Source organism: Microcaecilia unicolor, chromosome 4 (assembly GCF_901765095.1).
Source record: "Microcaecilia unicolor chromosome 4, aMicUni1.1, whole genome shotgun sequence".
In the NCBI taxonomy this organism is placed as follows: Eukaryota; Metazoa; Chordata; class Amphibia; order Gymnophiona; family Siphonopidae; genus Microcaecilia; species Microcaecilia unicolor.
In genome coordinates this window covers 91,511,466-91,530,180 of record NC_044034.1, presented here as the reverse complement: position 1 = coordinate 91,530,180, position 18,715 = coordinate 91,511,466, and the positions used below count along the sequence as shown (strand labels likewise).

Genomic DNA, 18,715 nt, shown 5'->3' with positions numbered 1-18,715 from the left:
TTCTCTATGTATTCAGAAAACAGCCGATGCCAAAACAACACTTTATGTTGCTTCATCAATGGGCCATCAAATCTCTATCATATTATAAATATCAACTTTCTGTACATGGTAGCAAATGTGTCAAATTACTCATTTGGTCAGGACTACATATGGCCCTACGAGGGATCCTGCAGTTGGTTGATGGCACAGGGAGGAAAATGCCTTCCAATTTGGAGATTAACAATATTTTAATGCATTTTTATGAAATTCTATATGCTCCGCTGACTGAGGATACCTTGGAAGGCTCTTTATATCTTAACCTTCAGCTGCCACAAAAATCTCTCGATCGCAGGAGCTGCTCCTCAGCACTCCTGTTACAGAAGGTGAGCTGGCCCTGGCCCTTCAGGACAGTGCAATTAAGATGCCTGGCCCAGTTTAAGGTATTAAAAAAGGCTCCAGGGGAGATCCGGGAAATTATAGACCGGTGAGTCTGACGTCAGTGCCAGGAAAATGGTAGAGGCTATTATTAAAAACAAAATTACAGAGCACATCCGAGGACATGGATTACTGAGACCGAGTCAGCACGGCTTTTGTGTGGGGAAATCTTGCCTGACCAATTTACTTCAATTCTTTGAAGGAGTAAACAAACATGTGGACAAAGGGGAACCGGTTGATATTGTGTATCTGGATTTCCAAAAGGCGTTTGACAAGGTACCTCATGAAAGGCTACAGAGGAAATTGGAGGGTCATGGGATAGGAGGAAATGTCCTATTGTGGATTAAAAACTGGTTGAAGGATAGGAAACAGAGAGTGGGGTTAAATGGGCAGTATTCACAATGGAGAAGGGTAGTTAGTGGGGTTCCTCAGGGGTCTGTGCTAGGACCGCTGCTTTTTAATATATTTATAAATGATTTAGAGATGGGAGTAACTAGCGAGGTAATTAAATTTGCTGATGACACAAAGTTATTCAAAGTTGATAAATCGCGACAGGATTGTGAAAAATTACAAAAGGACCGTACGAGACTGGGAGACTGGGCGGCTAAATGGCAGATGACGTTTAATGTGAGCAAGTGCAAGGTGATGCATGTGGGAAAAAAGAACCCGAATTATAGCTACGTCATGCAAGGTTCCACGTTAGGAGTTATGGACCAAGAAAGGGATCTGGGTGTCGTCGTCGATAATACACTGAAACCTTCTGCGGCTAGGAAAGCGAATAGAATGTTGGGTATTATTAGGAAAGGTATGGAAAACAGGTGTGAGGATGTTATAATGCCGTTGTATCGCTCTATGGTGCGACTGCACCGTGAGTATTGTGTTCAATTCTGGTCGCCGCATCTCAAGAAACATATAGTAGAATTGGAAAAGGTGCAGAGAAGGGCGACTAAAATAATAGCGGGGATGGGACGACTTCCCTATGAAGAAAGATTAAGGAGGCTAGGGCTATTGAGCTTGGAGAAGAGACGGCTGAGGGGAGACATGATAGAGGCATATAAAATAATGAGTGGAGTGGAACAGGTGGATGTGAAGCGTCTGTTCACGCTTTCCAAAAATACTAGGACTAGGAAGCATGCGATGAAACTACAGTGTAGTAAATTTAAAACAAATCGGAGAAATTTTTTCTTCACCCAACGTATAATTAAACTCTGGAATTCGTTGCCGGAGAAAGTGGTGAAGGTGGTTAGATTAGCAGAGTTTAAAAAGGGGTTGGACGGTTTCCTAAAGGACAAGTCCATAAACCGCTACTAAATGGACTTGGGAAAAACCCACAATTCCAGGAATAACATGTATAGAATGTTTGTACGTTTGGGAAGCTTGCCAGGTGCCCTTGGCCTGGATTGGCCGCTGTCGTGGACAGGATGCTGGGCTCGATGGACCCTTGGTCCTTTCCCAGTATGGCATTACTTATGTACTTATGTATTGCGGGGGGGGGGGGGGGGTATTTTTGGATGCAGTGTACGGCTTTAACATGGATTAATGGGATTTTTTTCACAGCCCTTTTCGGTTTGTCGAGGCATGCAACAGAGATATCCTTTATCACCATTATTTTTTGTTTTGGCATTACATCCTCTTATTAGGGATGTTTTGTCAGATCAGGACCTAGCAGGGGTGAAATTCAAAACTTCAGAATTCAAAATTACTGCATTTGCAGATAATTTATTGGAGCATCTTACTAATCCCCAGCATTCGGTTGAGACTCTGATGGAGTTCTTTGTGGAGTATGGTGATTTTTCCAGTTTGATTTAATTTCAGAAATTCCTGGCACTAGCCTCTTCAGTGTTGGTTTTGCATGGCTGGGTGGGACAATTCCCTTTGCATTGGGCGAATGTTTCTTTTTATTACTTAGGCATTCAACTTACTATGAAAATATTGGATCTTTATTGTATTAACATTTTCCACTTGCTGGATTCCACTTGTCATGTTCGCAGAGACTACCTCTTGGGTTGCATGGCAGAGTACATCTTTTTAATATGATAGAATTTTCCTAGGTGGTTATACACTTTGCAGATGCTTCCTCTAAAGCAGTTTAAGAAGGACATTTTTGGAGTCACGTGACGCTATGCAGAGGAGCGGATGCTAACTGCTTCGCTCCTGCTCCCTCATAGCCGAATCAGCATAGAATATTCCGAAAAAGTGACTGCAGTTATCCAGAAAATCGGCGAACCACCACAGGAGGCAAAGCCCCAACTTTAAACACCATACTTCTTCGCGATGGCGGCTAAAAATCTGCACAAAGATAAAGAGAAAAGCAGATTGGCGGACGACAAGATGGCAGCCCCGGCGAGCCCAGCGGCCTCTCAGGTAGGATCTGCATGGGCCGCCGAGATCGTAGAAGAGGTTACCACTGCCATGGAAACAATATTGGAGAAAAAGTTGGGCTCATTAACAGCAAAGCTGGAAGCTCTCCATAATAATGTCACACAGATTGGAGAAGATATGGCGACCTTTCAGCGCCGGACTGGCGAACTGGAAGACCGCATGGAGAAAGTCGAGGAGGCTCAAACGAAATTACAAAAACTGGTGGACTCTTACGCTGATAAAATTGAGGATCTGGAGAACAGATCCAGAAGAAATAACTTAAGGCTGGTAGGCATACCAGAAAACCAAGGAGACCATGATTTGAAAAGATACCTGGAGGCGTGGCTGAACAAGGAGCTGGAGCTGCCGACGGAGCTGGGCCCCTTGAGAATCGAACGGGCCCATCGGTTGGGCATAAAGCAGGCGAATTCAACAAGGCCCAGAGTGGTCATCTGCAAAATCCTCAACTTCGCGCATAAAACAGCGATATTACAGGCTCTGCACTCTGGGAAAGAGCTGATTTGTGGAACTCAAAAAATCCTATGTTTCCAAGACTATTCGGCGGGGGTGTCGGCGCAAAGGAAATTATTTTCGCCGATTTGTGCTGAGTTGGTGAAAAGAAAAATTAAGTTTGCATTGATGTACCCGGCAAAATTACGGATCACTTATCAATCATCAACGAACACCTACTCATCCGTTGAAGACGCACAGCAGTTTGTGTGGCAGTTGTATTCTAATCGCTGAGTTACTGATTTGAAGCAGTAATAAGGAAACATAAGCTACCTGACATATGCGATAAGAGCGAGGAAGAAGGTTTGATTTTGTGTATATTTCCTTTTTTTTTTTTTTTTTTTTTTGTGAATTTGAACTGTGGAGACTTACAACCAGAAGGCATAAAGAAGTATGGTTGAAATTTAGAGCCACAGCAAGAACTTGCTGACATGGGGGGACTGGTGATAAGAAGAATTATTCCTCTCCTTATGTAGACTATATATATGATTGAAAGAATTCATGTTTGATTGATATGGTTATTATTATTTGTTATTTTAAATGGGGGTTCAGTGGAAAAAGAGAAGTTGAATGTTAAGGTGGAAGGGAATTGGAGAAATGGAAGGGGGTAGGGTTAAACAACTAAGATATCATAAGGGATATTAATAAAACTTTAAAAACATTTATGTTGATAGGTCTGATTTGAGATTGAGGGGGCGGCGTTTAAAGTGACTTGATCCTAGGGAGGGATCTTGGGGGTAAGAAGGGGTTTGGGAAGATGGTATTAGGTGGGCTAGAGGGGAGAGGGATAGGGAAGGGAGGGTCTCAGGGAGGGGAAGTAAGTGGATGGGCATTAACATTAAGGATGAGGGCTCAATTACTTTGGATAATTACTCAATATGATGTGTGGGCTTGGAAGAGAACTACTGGATTACACAAGGGGGGTCAGAGGCTGGGCTGGCTCCTCTCAGACAATAAGGTAACTATCTGGTGGACAATATACACTAAATGCAAGGAACAATGACTAAGATAATCACATGGAATGTGGGGGGTATTCACTCCCCCATAAAAAGATCAAAAATACTGCATTACTTACAACAAATCAGAGCTGATATAGTATTTTTACAAGAAACACATGTGTCAGAGATTGAACATGCCAAGTTGGCGAAATGGTGGGTAGGGGAATGCATATCTTCGGCGGCAGTGGGACGTAGAGGAGGAGTGGCAATTCTCATCCGAAAGGGGGTGGCAATGCAACTCACGAACATCATAAAAGACCCAGAAGGTCGTTTTATTTTCTGTAAAGCTAGACAGCCGGTGAACCTAGGAAGTATATATGCCCCTAATCAACTTGACCTCAAATTTTATAAGAAACTAATATCAATACTAACCCAGGTAGACCCTGTCCCGTTGGTGCTAGGGGGTGATTTTAACATGACTTGGGATATGCAGTTGGATAGGTCTAATCCTGTGCAGGGCCGAGGGACACAAACATCGAGGGGCTTGCCAGACCTCTGTTCTATACTTAACCTTATAGACGTTTGGCGAGTACTACACCCTTTAGAAAAGGAATACACTCATCAGTCCAGGGCTCATGGTACTCATTCCAGGATCGATTATCTGTTAATCTCGAGAGAGCTCTTTTCAGACGTAGGAGAAGCTGAAATTGGCCCCTGTATAATCTCAGACCATGCGACGGTCTGGATGACCTGGAACTTGGGGAGTCAGGAGGGGGTGCAAAAAAGCTGGTCTTTCCCTAGCTACCTATATAATGTTGGGAAGTTCAAGGAGTTCTTAGTGAGTAAATGGGGAGAATATTCACACTTCAACGAAGGAGTAAAAGATAATTCAGTACTATTTTGGGAAGCTGGAAAAGCAGTACTGCGAAGAGACATTATAAGTTATGTAAGTCATCATAAGAAAGTCAGGGATAGAGAAATCTTACGCTTGGAGAAAAACTTACTGAGCTTACGAAAACAATTTGGGAAAAAGCCAACCCCCAAAATTAGACAAGATATTATAACAGTCCAGACAACTCTGAATGCCTTACTCCATGATCGGGCGGTTAAATCACAAATGTATTATAAATTTCAACTTTATAAGCAAGGAAACAAAGGTGGTAAGATGCTGGCAAGGCTAATAGCGTCTAAACGTTCTTCCAGACACATTTTAACTATTAGGAATGAGGGGGGGGAAACTACTCCACACAGATAAAGAGATAAGAGACGTTTTTTAAAAAAATTTTCAATCACTGTATGGCGCGGGGGAAGAGAGAGGTCTAAGCGAAGAGCTTTACCTGGACAATGTCTCAACCCCTAAAATTCAATCGACAGAGCGAAAAATTCTGAATGCTCCTATAAGTTGTGATGAAGTGAGTTGGGCAATAGGGTGTAGTAAATTGGGTAAATCTCCGGGCCCAGACGGGTTTAAAGCAGAATTTTACAAACTGCTGGGAGACTCGATAGTACCGTCTTTAACTCACGCATTTAATGCCTGGGTAGACCAAGATCATTTGCCAGGACATCTTAACTTGGCCCAGATAATAGTTTTGCCTAAACCTAAAAGGGATCACACCTTAGTAACTTCGTATAGACCTATTTCGCTTCTCAACCAAGAAGTTAAATTATTTGCTAAGATATTGGCGAATAGGCTACGACGTGTCCTCCCATGCATTATTCATGAAGCTCAAGTGGGGTTTGTTCAGGGAAGATCAGTGGCACGAAATCTTAGGTGTATTCTAGCATCCCTGGAACGCCTGGAGGCTGGGGGTGAATCATCTATTATGATTAGCTTCGATGCCGAAAAGGCATTCGATCGGGTGGAGTGGCCCTTTCTGTTCTCTACCTTGGACAAATATGGGATCCAAGGATGGTTTGTGAGGGCGATAGCGGCATTGTATGAATCACCAAAAGCTAAGATGTGGGTGAATGGAATGTATTCTGAGGAATTTGAAATTAAGAGAGGGACTCGGCAGGGATGTCCGCTGTTGCCCTTACTCTTTGCATTATATATGGACCCATTAATCCGAGATATAAATCAATGTTCCACAATTAGGGGGGTGCGGCTTGGAGAACAGGAATTTAAGGTAGCGGCTTTCGCTGATGACTTGTTGGTATTGTTAACAAACCCACAGGAGTCATTAGGTGATCTTTTGGAAGTTTTTTCAGAATTTGGGGCATACTCTGGGTTCAAATTGAACTACGACAAGTTGGACGCGATGGCCATAACAGCAGATACTCGTAGAACATGGAGGGGACAATTCCCACTGAAATGGGTGGAGGATTCATTCCGCTATCTGGGCATTTATTTAACACCAAGGACAAAGGTGCTTTATAGAACAAATGTGCAGTGGCTGTTAGACAAAACAAAAATTGGAAGCCTGGAAAGGACTGACATTGTCATTATCAGGGCGCATATGTCTAATTCGCATGGTAATTCTCCCCAGGTGGTTATATGTAATGCAAACTCTGCCTTTGCAGTTATTACAGAAAGATATAAGGATGTTCTACCGTATAGTGATGAAGTTCTGTTGGGCATATAAGGCGGCAAAGGTTCGGATGTCATCATTACTGGGGGGGTGGAATCAGGGAGGATTAGGCTTGTCCAACATTAAATATTATAACATTGCATGCAATTTGAGACATGTGCGTGATTGGATCTATACCTCGGACTACCACACACCTCTGGAAATAGAAAAACAGCTGTTTAAACCATATCAGCTGGTGTCATTACTGCAGGGGGATAACAAGTCTTTGCCTCAGTTGATGAGAAAATCAGTATTGCTGAGCCCTGTATGGGAAGCGTGGAGATTCCTGGGTAAAACAATTGGAGGTGACCCGAGGTATCAGACCTTCTAACGATAAGGGGAACCCAATGTTCAGACCTGGACAGGAGAATTCGGTGTTTAGGCGGTGGGAGGCTCAGGGTCTCCATAACTTGGGAGCAGTGGTAGATCAGACAGGGGTGCCTAGAGCTCTGGACAATTTGATTCCGCGTGAATCAATTCGCTGGGGTGACAATTTTGCCTACTGTCAGCTGAAGCACTATGTTCACTCTCTTGACAAAGAAGCACTTAAGTTTAAATTGGGAGAGAAAATACAGAACTTATTAACGGAAATTTCAGAGGAGGCGCCAGCCATATCCAAGCTACAGAAGAAAATCTGGACTTTGGCACCCGGGAAGGAGCTGACCCAGCTTCGGAGAAGATGGGAGTTGGATGTGGGATGTGATCTTGCTTTCTGGGATATTGCAGCCCATCTTAAGGGCATTCCCCAATTAATTAGCGGGGCAGGATACCGAGAATGTGCATATAGAATTGTTCACAGAGCCTATTTTTCACAGGTCCAGCTATTTCAGGCGGGGGGAATTGAAACACCTACCTGCCCGAAGTGTAAAGATGCTGATAATTCATTATACCATGGGCTCTGGGAATGTCCGGTTATAAGATGTTTTTGGAGGAGGGTGGCAGCTTTCCTCTCCCTTTTGATGTCAAGCCATGTTCAGGGGACATCTATTCAAGTGGTGCTTGATTGCCCGGGGTCGTTTGGGAGGCTCAGAGCAGGAGAGGTGCTGTTGTGCCGTAAGCTATGTTTGATTGCAAGAAAATGTATAATGCAACAGTGGACTTCATCGGACGCACCAGAATTCTGGCACTGGCGTAACCAAATACATCAAGTACTTACATGGGAAGCACAAGAGGTTAGAGGCTCATTTAAACGTAAAACCCGATTTTTGAAGCTCTGGAATCCTTATTTAGCCAAGTTATCACATCAGGGGAGAAGCCTAATCCTTAACAAATTATGAATATAGGGGGTAAATGTTTTGATGTTTATGTAGAGAATCTATATGAGGTATAAGTGGGGGTGAGGGGAGGGGGGATATAGAGAAAGTTAAGAAAGCTAAAATGTGAGAATGGATCTGAACGTTGAGTTGTTGTATAATTTGAAGATATGACAGTATATACTTGCTGAAGATTGTAATTCTGAGAATTTTTGATCTCAATAAAAAAGTTGAAACATAAGAAGGACATTTTTGTACCATCTATTGAAATCTTTCTTATATCTGTTGTGGGGGAGGGGTACCAAAAAAACAGATCTCGATTCACATGTTATTGGGTAATTGGCAGGTTAACGGTTTGGGCTTACCAGATCTGTGTAAATATAGTCAAGCCTATCTAACTCACCACTTAGGGGATTTGTTGCTGGGGTTGGAAGATTATACCCCAACCCCAGTTGAGTTGTTTTTCCTTTGGCATTTTACTTCATTGTTACAGATATCTAGGAAGGCACTGCCTTCTGGTTTGCATGGCAGTGCTTTGTTAAGCCCCTTGTGGAAATTGTGGCAGGATCTTAAGGGCTACTGAGGCCTGTCTCCTCATATTTCTGCTCTCCTACCCATTAAGGGGAATGTTGATTTTTTTTTTTTTTAACCTGGCACTGAGAATAGGACTTATCAGGTGGGAGCGTTTGGGGATCTCATGTTTGGAACATGTGCTGCATCCAGATGGTGTTTTGCTGCCTTTGTGGGCTCTGTGGGGGGGGGGGGGGTACCCTGGTTCAATTGGCAGATGTTTTTGCTTACCATTATGTCTCTATCCTGGAAAAAACTGCGTTATCTGGTCAGCACAGATCTAAAATCAATATTCTTTTGACTCTGAAAGATAGACATAACCTGCTCAGATGCAGGGCCGACAACCACTAGCTTTCTCTCCTCCCTTTTTCCACTGGTAGTCCTATACACTTTACCTTGGTTGCTGGCAGCATGAACAGGCGGTTTTTAGCCCACCCCTACTCACACAAAACTGCATCAGAGGTGGCGGGATATGGTAGAGGGAAGACACAGGGCAGGCCGAAAGCTGCCTGTTCATGATGCTACTGCTGCCGCTGGCAACCAATGTAAAAGTGCATGGGACTGCAGTGGAAAATGAAGAAGAGAGAAACCAGACTAGGGGGTGGGAGAGGAGCCTGACCAAGCAAGCGAGAAATGCCAGACCCACGGGGGGCGCTAGGGACGGAAGCAATGTGAAAGGTGGGAGGGGACGCCAAAGCAAATTGGCTAAGGGCGCCATAATTCCTTGATCCAGCCCTGCTCAGATGTCTCAACACTTAGCAGGTTCTTCCAGAGAGGGGGGTGCTTTCCACATTATGATGCAATGTTTGCCCCTCTACCTCCAAGCTCTCCATTATGTTCTCTTGAACCAGCTGCTCCCCTCCTCAGGAAAAACCAGGAGACACTGCAGTAGCTTCAGTGCCTAACTCTCCCAACAGCCAGGCAGCATCAGGTGGGGAAGGAAGAGAATGGTTGTAAGGGCACAAGTACACCTTAACAGAATCCAGATTCATAATCCTATCTGTCCAATCCAGGTGGACGTGGGCAAAACACAAGCATGGTGATCTTAAGCCCAAGGAGGGAAGAAAAGACAATGCTTGTCATCATGGCCACATTGTCAGGTAAAAACAACGCACATAATTTCTCGAAGGTACTGTTCCTCCAGCCTTTGTGCCTATAAGTGGTCCCAGGTATGCCATCCAGGAAGGGTGACAAGTTGTAAAACCAATAACCACAGTCAATGAAGAATGTTTAATTAGTACAAATAAAAGGGAGAAAGAAAACAGAAGAATTAAAAATATCAAGCACAAGAGGAAACACAAAGTGGAAAGCAGGTCCCAGAAAACACTCCATCTCATCACAGAAGATTTAAGAAGCTAGTTCTGCAGTACTTCTCAAATGTCACAAAAACAGAGTTCTACAGTCTCCTATAGGTATCTATTCCATATTGATAGTTACATTTCTGTATTCTGTAAAAGTCCAAGCCAGTGTACCCAATCCCTATTCATTCAAGAATAAAGTGACTAAAGGTAAGGTAGTTGAATTACGAACATTTAAGAGAAATGAATGGAGGGCAACTGAGATTGAAGCTTTCATGATAGGCTCTACCGCACATAAGTATTGAATATATGATGCCACTTCTTTGTATCTACAGCTTAGGAGAAATTCTTCCATCTGAATGCAACAAGTCATGCGACTGGTTGGTTGGTAGGTAGGACAATTAAGCATATGTATTTTTATAACAGAACACTAACATGAACCACTAAATTCAGAAACATTTAGCTGACAATTTAAAGATCCAGCTGCAAATTCAAATTATCAAGTTTTTAAAAACTTACCATATACAACAGGGTAGACAGTGCCTCTAATTCCTGAGGCTGGGCAATGCATGTTCTTTCCATTCAAATGTACATTTAGTTCTACATGATCATATGTAATACCCTACAAACAAAAGCAAAAATAAATCCATTAAAAAATCTCATAAAAGAGAAAAACGATAGATTTACCTTCATTCCTTTTTATTTGAATTTTGATGTTAGGTATGTAGACCCCACCTAAAAATACATTAGGCACACTAAGGACTAAATTTATAAACCACTAGTGGTACCTCCCAGCCCCTAAATGCCTGCAGCATGAAATGCAATGACAAGATCACACTGTCAGTATATGTCTCATTTAAACTTTAAGGCAGTGCTCTGCTACTTGAGTAGCGTAGCTTAGCACATTTTGTGCTTGAATGAGGTATGGTGGAATCCTGAGAGATGCCCAACAGGAATGAACTGAAACACAAAAAGAGGTTAACAACAACAAAAAGACTGCATACTTTAAATATTCGTTTACCACTTGCACTAAAGTGCAATGAATGCTTCCTTTCGCTATAGGCATAAAGTGCCCTCAAATGGATTAGTTTTGTGTCTACCGTGAAAGGAATAAATCTGACTTGTATTACACTCAGGGACTTTTCACTCAGAAGACTAATCCAGCACTTTCCAAGAGCAGCAGAGTACAGCCATGGGTTACCAGTCAATCTACATGTTTAACACTTACCACAACATCCCCCTCCTGGGGAAGGCTGTTAGCAGGCAGCCTGCTCTTCTCTTCATTATTGTAGTATATGGCACCATCATTCCTCATCACTAGACTGTGTATATCTCGACCAAGAGGAATCTGATTTAAATTAGCTTTCTGTGTTGCAACACCTACACCCCAGATCCCTAAAAGTATTAAATAAATGCAATGTTTATAATATATTAATATCCCACAGTTGCATAACACAATATTCATGTTGTATCCTGTACAGTGGAACTTTGTTCTAAGCCACTGTAATCTGTCAAGTCTTTAGAAAACTGCTGAATTAAAAAATCCATCATCTTCACTTGGCTTTTTCTAATCATGTACTATTTGTAACAGCTATTATCTTATATTGTCTCAGATATATCTAATGCTGTATATGACCATTCTCTTATTTTTACAGCAAACAGCTTTGACAGTTGCTCCGAGTGGAAACTGAGCAGACAATTTGCATCCATCGCTACGGCCTGTACCCTTTCCAGATAGAGACAGACTGTAACCAAAAGTACAGATTAGATCTCTCCCCACCAGGTCAACTTCACTATGATACCAAGCCTTCCAACTTCTGCAACGGAAGTCTCAGATATGAAAGAAAGCCAGTTCTTACATTTGTCAATGGCAAGCCAATAGACCATCGATTTGGGTCAGAATTAGTAACTAGGATACTAAGGGGCTCATTTTCAAAGCACTTAGCCTCCCAAAGTTCCATAGAAACCTATGGAACTTAGCCTCCCAAAGTGCTTTGAAAATATGCCTCTATGTGGCTCATTTTCAAAACAGAAAAAATATCCAAATAACCAGTACAAACATCCAAATTGCTATTTTCAAAATCCATTTTTAAGATGGTTTTCTATGCAGTTCACATGCAGTGCACCAAATCACAGGGGGTGGGGGGGGGGGGGGGGCAGTATTTGGGCGTACCCAAAACGTAGATATTTTTCTGTCATAATGGAACAAAGTAAAAAATGTCCAGGGCTAAACGTAAGACAAAAAGGTGCTCTACATGAACAAATGACCACTGGAGGGATTAAGGCATGAACCCCCTTACTCCCCCAGTGCTCACTGACCACCTCCCACTCCCTAAAGACATGAAAGAAATAGTACATAGTAACCTCTACGACAGCTTCAGATATTTTGGCCAGTCCTATTAGAGCAGCAAGCAGGTCCCTGGAGTAGCTAGTGGTTGGTGCAGTACACTGTAGAGAAGGGGACCCTGGCCCATATCCCACTAATTGTTACACTTGTGGTGGAAAGTGTGAGCCCTCCAAAACCCACCAAAAACCTACTGTACTCATATATAGGAGACACCTGCAGACACAAGGGCTATTGTAGTAGTTGGGTACAGTAGGTATTTGGTAGGTTCAATATACAATATAAGGGGGTAAAAGTGAGATGTATACCTGGGACCTTTTATGTGAAGTTCACTGTAGTGGCCCCTATGGTGTCCACTGCTCTGCTGGGATGTCTGTGTGTTGCCAGTCTACTAAGAATGCTACCCCTCCCCCCCCACCCCCATACATCCCAATGGCTTGTTTTTGTGTTTTTCCCCCTTGGACCTTTTTTTATGGTCCAAAACGATAGACACACTGAGCACAAAAAATCTAGCAAATGGCCATTTTAGAACAAAGTTGGACATTTTTCTGGTTTGAAAATGGCCATGTTCGCTACTGGATTTTGGGACGTTTTTTGTAAATTGTCCAAAATCGGATTTAAATGTCATATCGAAAATGCACCTCTATATGTCAGCATGAACCATTTGGCTCAGTTTTACAGTACACAGCTTAATCATCAAGCTGCCTAATTCAGTAGTCATTCTTAAACACACTTGTCAGAATCACTCCTGTAATGGGATTTTCTAAACAAAGCCCACAGACTTCAATATCTTGCTTCTTTTTCTCAGGGTTTTTAGTTTGGCAGCACATTCGTAGTAGATAAGGCTGACAACACCACATCTTAGTCTTTGTCATGCAATGACCCATCACAAAAGAATCATAAAGAGCAATTATGCCTTACCTGATAACTAAAATGTCTTGAGCCTTGCAACAGCAGTCCAGACTAGTGGGAATATACCTTCCCTCTAGCAGTATTCTTTTAGCAAGCTCTCTCCATAAGTGAGCCCTTGCATCTATTGTTCAATGTTTTAAAATAAGATGAGCAACTAGCAGCATCTCTCACTCTCTCTCACTTTCCGTGCCCCAGGATTCCCTAATGATTTCTGCATTCTCCTCCTCATCTATACCTGATCAGTGAATGTACAAAATCACTAAGCTGGAAGGAATCTACCATGGCCACCAGGACTGCTGCTTCAAAGGTAGCTTTACTTTCTAGCCTCTAGATCCAGGCTATAGGGATGGAGAGATGTCCATGTTAGTACTCTAGAAGTATCTTCTGGTGGAACTGACCTATATTCCATTTGGACCTTGTTTGAATGGACTTCAAAATTTCACATCTATGCAAGCCATACACCATTGTGTGTGCCTTATTCATCTGCTCAAAGTGGCTTCTGAAGCCACCTCAGTTCTTCAGAATCGTCCAAAAAGATTGCGATCTTCAGGATCTTTCAGAAAGGTTCAGTTATCTTCAGATATCTGCAAACTATGGAGACAGCTGCAGCTTATAGTTAAATGCCAGGCCCCCTTTGAGCCCAGCCTGTACAAAGTCTAAAATGTACTGGATCTCAACCTTCCACAGAGAATGTGCACCACACAAAATATCTTCCATGTGCCAAGGAGGTAGACCACCTAACTTTCAACATAGTCTCAATCACTAGGGATGAGAACCACAACTAGATGGGTCTTCCATCTGTATCAGTCCCTGTCACAGTAGCCCCTTGACCTGCAGGAGTCAAAACAGCTCTGTTACTGCTAGTCGCTACAGGTCTCTATACTGTGGACACCTCAGCCAATCCAGGGCCACTAGGATTACATATCCTAAGTGTGTGGAGTTACACTTGTTTATAAAGGATCACGGAAGATAAACATACAGCAACTCATCACAAGGCGATGGGACATCTTTTCCCCTGGAGCCTTTCATTTGCTGTAGGACCCCAAGTCCTTTTTCATTCTGAGTTCTTGCCATCAAAACCATAGAGCTCTTCTGCACCTCCACTGTGGTCAGGACTATGTCGAAGGCTTGTTGACTAACTCCCACTTTCCAGCCATTAGGAAATGATGGCTTAAGGAGTCTGGTGCAACCTCACCTTGAGTACGGCATTCAATTCTGGTCGCCGTATCGCAAAACAGATACAGAATTAGAAAAATGTTCCAAGAAGAGCCAATAAAACAATAAAGGGGATGGAAATCTTCTCATATGAGGAAAGGCTAAAGAGGTTAGGGCTCTTCGGCTTTGAAAAGAGATGGCTGAGAGGAGATATGATTGAGGTCTACAAAACCCTGAGTGGTGTAGAATGGGCAAAAGTGAATCAATTTTTACTCTTTCAAAAAAATACAAAGACGAGGGGACACTCAATGAAGTTACATGGAAGTACTTTTAAAACAAATAGGAGGAAATATTCTTTCACTCATTGAATAGTTAAGCTCAAACTCGTTGCCAGAGGATGTATTAACAGTGGTTAGCGGGGGGTCACGTGATGCCAGCGGGCTGAAAGGACGCTCATAGTCCAGCTCCGTTCCTATTGCACTATTATCGGCAAAATCTTCGACTTCCCCACACCCCTGAGTGCTAAAATTTACGGGTTTGTGTACCGTAAGCAGTGAGGCTCTGACGGAGGCAATAGAAGCAGCTTTAACATAGTGTTGCGGGGTATGCCAGCCAAGACTCCGCGGCCGACTCGAGAACGCATTCAACCCGGGAGCCCCAAAATGGCGGCAGTGGCGGCGCCCAGCAATGCGGTGGTCACCCTGCAAGCGGAGGCTGTACAGGAGCTGACAAAACAGCTTACGGCAGTGTTAGACGACCGCATGGCGAAATTGCAGGCGTCGGTGGACTCAATTAATGAGAAACTAGAGAGGCAGGCAGCTCGCATACAGGGAGCAGAAGAGAGAATTAGCAGGCAAGAGGACAAGGCTGAATCGCTGGAGAATCGAGTTGGATTGCTAGAAACGGACACAAAGCAGTTGGCACTACTTACGGATGATCTGGAGAACAGGAGTCGGCGTAACAACATCAGAATGATCGGACTACCAGAGTCGGTGCCGGAGAAGGAGCTGAGAGACACCGTTTTAAAATGGCTCCTCGCACAGCTGAAGCTGGAGCAAATACAAGACACCATTCGGGTGGAACGCATCCATAGAGTGGGAGCCCACCGAGAAACAGCTCAGCGATCTAGACCAGTGCTAATAAGAATCTTAGACTATGGACATAAAGAGCAAATAATGCAGGCTTACAGAGCTAACAGAACCTTGGAGTACCATGGCACGCAGATTCTCCTTTTTCAAGATTACTCGGCTAGAGTATCTGAACAGAGGCGCCGCATGGGACAGTTCTGCAAGATCCTGTTTGATAAGGGGATTAGTACCCGGCGAAAGTACGGGTAGTGCACGACAATAAGACCTTGTACTTCACTGATTCCCAGGATCTTAAAACATTTGCGAGCAAGATCTAACAATGAGCATGTCTAATAGGCAATCAGGAATCTGGGTCTGTTAAATGGTGAAGTTTGTTTTTTTTTTTTTTTTCTCAGGGGGGGCTGGTTAGCCAGGTTAAAATGGCCCAGCTTCTTTGCCCAGGCTGCTGGCTGTTTGTGAGGAAAACCGGAGAGCGGGGCCTCAGTCTCAGATCCCGAATGGAACCAGGGCTTTTGTTATACAAAGATAAGAAGGCTCAGAATACACATAGACCAAAATAGCTGAGAGACGATCTGGCAGTCTGGGCGGAGACTGAAGACTTGTGAGTTTGAAAAGTCCAGGAGGCTTCAAGATCAGTGGTGCTGGCCTACGACTGGGGGCGAGAGATAAGGAAAAAGTACAGCACTACTTTAGTGATTGCCATCTGACAGCCTGAGTGGTGACTAGCTCCTGTTTACGGTTAACATGTTATAATGTTCTGCTTTTTAGTTTTCTTTTTCTCTGTTTTTTTACCCCTTCTCCTTTTTGTATCTGATGCAGGAAAATTTGCATTGTAAGGGGCAGCGGATGTAAGTGACCAAAAAAAGAGGTTGAGAACCTTTAGAATGTGTGGACTGAATGCAGTTTGCATGCGGTATGAGGAGATTGGGGGAGTAAAACAGACTACAAGGGGAGGGGGAATACGAAGTGAATAGGGAAGGGAGGGGGACTGGACAGAGGAAGTAAGGAGGAGAATGGTGGTGTGGCTGCGGGAGCTACCTGACTCGGGGGTTTCTCTCATTATTGGGGGCGAGGGAGGGGGGAGGAGGGGGGAAAAGGAGGGGGGGAGGGAGCAGGGGAGACATAGAAGAGGGGTGGGTAGGGAGGTCCAGTGTGTCCGGGATTTGGTTGTAGATGAAAAGGCCGTCACAGCAAGAACAGCATATAAAGTATGGGGGGGGGCTGAGCTGGGAGGTCACCTCCAGAAGGGTTTACCAGGAAATTGTTTGGAAAGTATATCTCAACTGTAGGATAGAGGATGAGTAATATTCGGATAGCTACTCTAAATGTAGATGGGATACACTCGCCTGTTAAGCGCACAAAAATATTGAGTTATAGCAGACGCTTGAAAGTGGATATATTGCTCCTGCAGGAGACGCACCTTTCTCAATCAGAACATATGAAATTAAAGAAAGGTTGGGTTGGGGAATTGGCAACTGCCTCTTATAATAGTAGACAACGGGGAGTGGCTATTCTGGTTAGCAGATCTTTGGCATGTACTAAGCATAGGGTTATTCAAGACTCGGAGGGGAGATATGTGATTTGGGCGGGGACGATTCAGGGTGTTAAAATGGCCTTGTGTTCAATTTATGCCCCAAACGTGTACTCCCACAAATTCTTTTCTGAAGTACTGGCTGCACTTGTACCACTGAACGAGTATAAATTGGTAGTGGGGGGTGATTTTAACATTACCGCTGATCCGCTTATAGACTGCAGTCCCCCAAAACCTAGGCATAAAGAAGCGAGTGGCAGGGGAATTAACTTTTTGAAGAAGGAGCTGGGTGTTTTAGATGCTTGGAGGGTTCTACACCCCGATGAACATGAGTATACTTTTTATTCTAAGGTACACAAAGTGCAGGCACGTCTGGACTATGTGCTGCTACCGGCCACATCGCTATCACAATGTTGGGCGGCAGGAATAGAGGCCGGGGTAGTATCAGACCATAGCATGGTATGGGTTGATTGGGGTGGTTGCCAAAGACAGAGTCAGGCAGCTAGTTGGAGAATGAATCCTGCATTATACCAGGACCCGAAATTTCGGGAATATCTCATAAGAGAATGGCAGGAGTTCTTGCAGACCAATAAGGCATCTGAGGTAGACCCTGTGATCTTCTGGGAGGCCGGCAAAGCAGTAATGCGAGGTAGGATAATAGCGTACTCTAGCCGCACCAGGAAAGAAAGGGACGGAGAGCTCATCAATTTGCTAGGGAAGATTCAGGTGGCGAGAGCGTAATTGGTCAGGGCTGGCACGCCCAGCAGTAGAGAAAACTTTTGGCAGCTCAAAAAGCAAATCAATGAGGTGCTTAATCAGAGGGCAAGCCTGGATGTGCAGCTTTACAAATATAATTTACATAGATGGGGCAACAAAACGGGGAAATTATTAGCCGCAATGGTAAAGAGTAGATCTGCAAAAAAGATAATTACTAGTATTAAAGACAAGTCAGGTAATACACTTAATAAAGGGGAAGATATTCAAAAGGCATTTGTGGATTTTTATAAGTCCCTGTATGATGCGGGACAAAGTGACATGGGAGAGCGTGAAAGTTTTTTTCAAGATTTAAATCTGCCAAAACTGTCGTCTCAACAGTTAGAATCTTTAAATGCTCCATTCGAGGGCTCTGAAATACAGCAAGCTATTAAGAAGCTAAAGCTAGCAAAAGCTCCGTGGCCGGATGGATTGGGAGCTGAACTCTATAAAATACTGGGAGTTCAGATGGTGGGTCCCTTTGTTGAACTTTGTCAGGCCCTTTGTGGGCTGGGGCAGCATACGGGCCAGCTGACACATGCTACCATAGTAGTTTTACCGAAACCTGGGAGAAATGAAGAACAGCTGGGTTCATACCGACCTATATCACTGCTCAATCAAGATGTGAAAATTTTTGCTAGTATTATGGCAACGAGGCTGGGAAAGTTGCTACCACTTTTGGTGCAGGGGGACCAGACAGGTTTTGTCCCAGGGAGGTATGCCTCCACAAATATCTTACGGGTACTGAAGGCTATGCAGGAGACAAAGGGGAGAGAGGGGGATGCCATAATCACCTGTCTAGATGCTGAAAAAGCGTTTGACAAAGTATTGTGGGACTATCTGTTTTGGGTCCTGCCCCAATTTGGCATTTATGGGGAGTTTTTGAGGGGCACTAGGGCTTTGTACAAATCACCAACAGCACAAATTTTAATTAATGGAAGCCTTACTGAAAAATTCAAGTTGGAGCGGGGTACGAGGCAGGGGTGCCCACTATCCCCTATGCTTTTCGTCTTGGCATTGG

The 18,715-nt window shown here is 43.7% G+C and overlaps 1 protein-coding gene across 1 annotated transcript in view; it reads right to left on the bottom strand.

Annotated features, from left to right (window-relative positions):
• SPRYD7 (SPRY domain containing 7) overlaps positions 1 to 18,715 on the bottom strand; it is a 46,808-nt gene that overhangs the window by 14,667 nt on the left and 13,426 nt on the right. Inside the window, exons 3-4 of the mRNA XM_030200458.1 lie at positions 11,140 to 11,306; positions 10,431 to 10,533 (exon numbers count right to left, since the gene is read on the bottom strand). Of these exons, the coding sequence (XP_030056318.1) occupies positions 10,431 to 10,533; positions 11,140 to 11,306 (270 nt within the window). The remainder of the gene's footprint in view (positions 1 to 10,430; positions 10,534 to 11,139; positions 11,307 to 18,715) is intronic.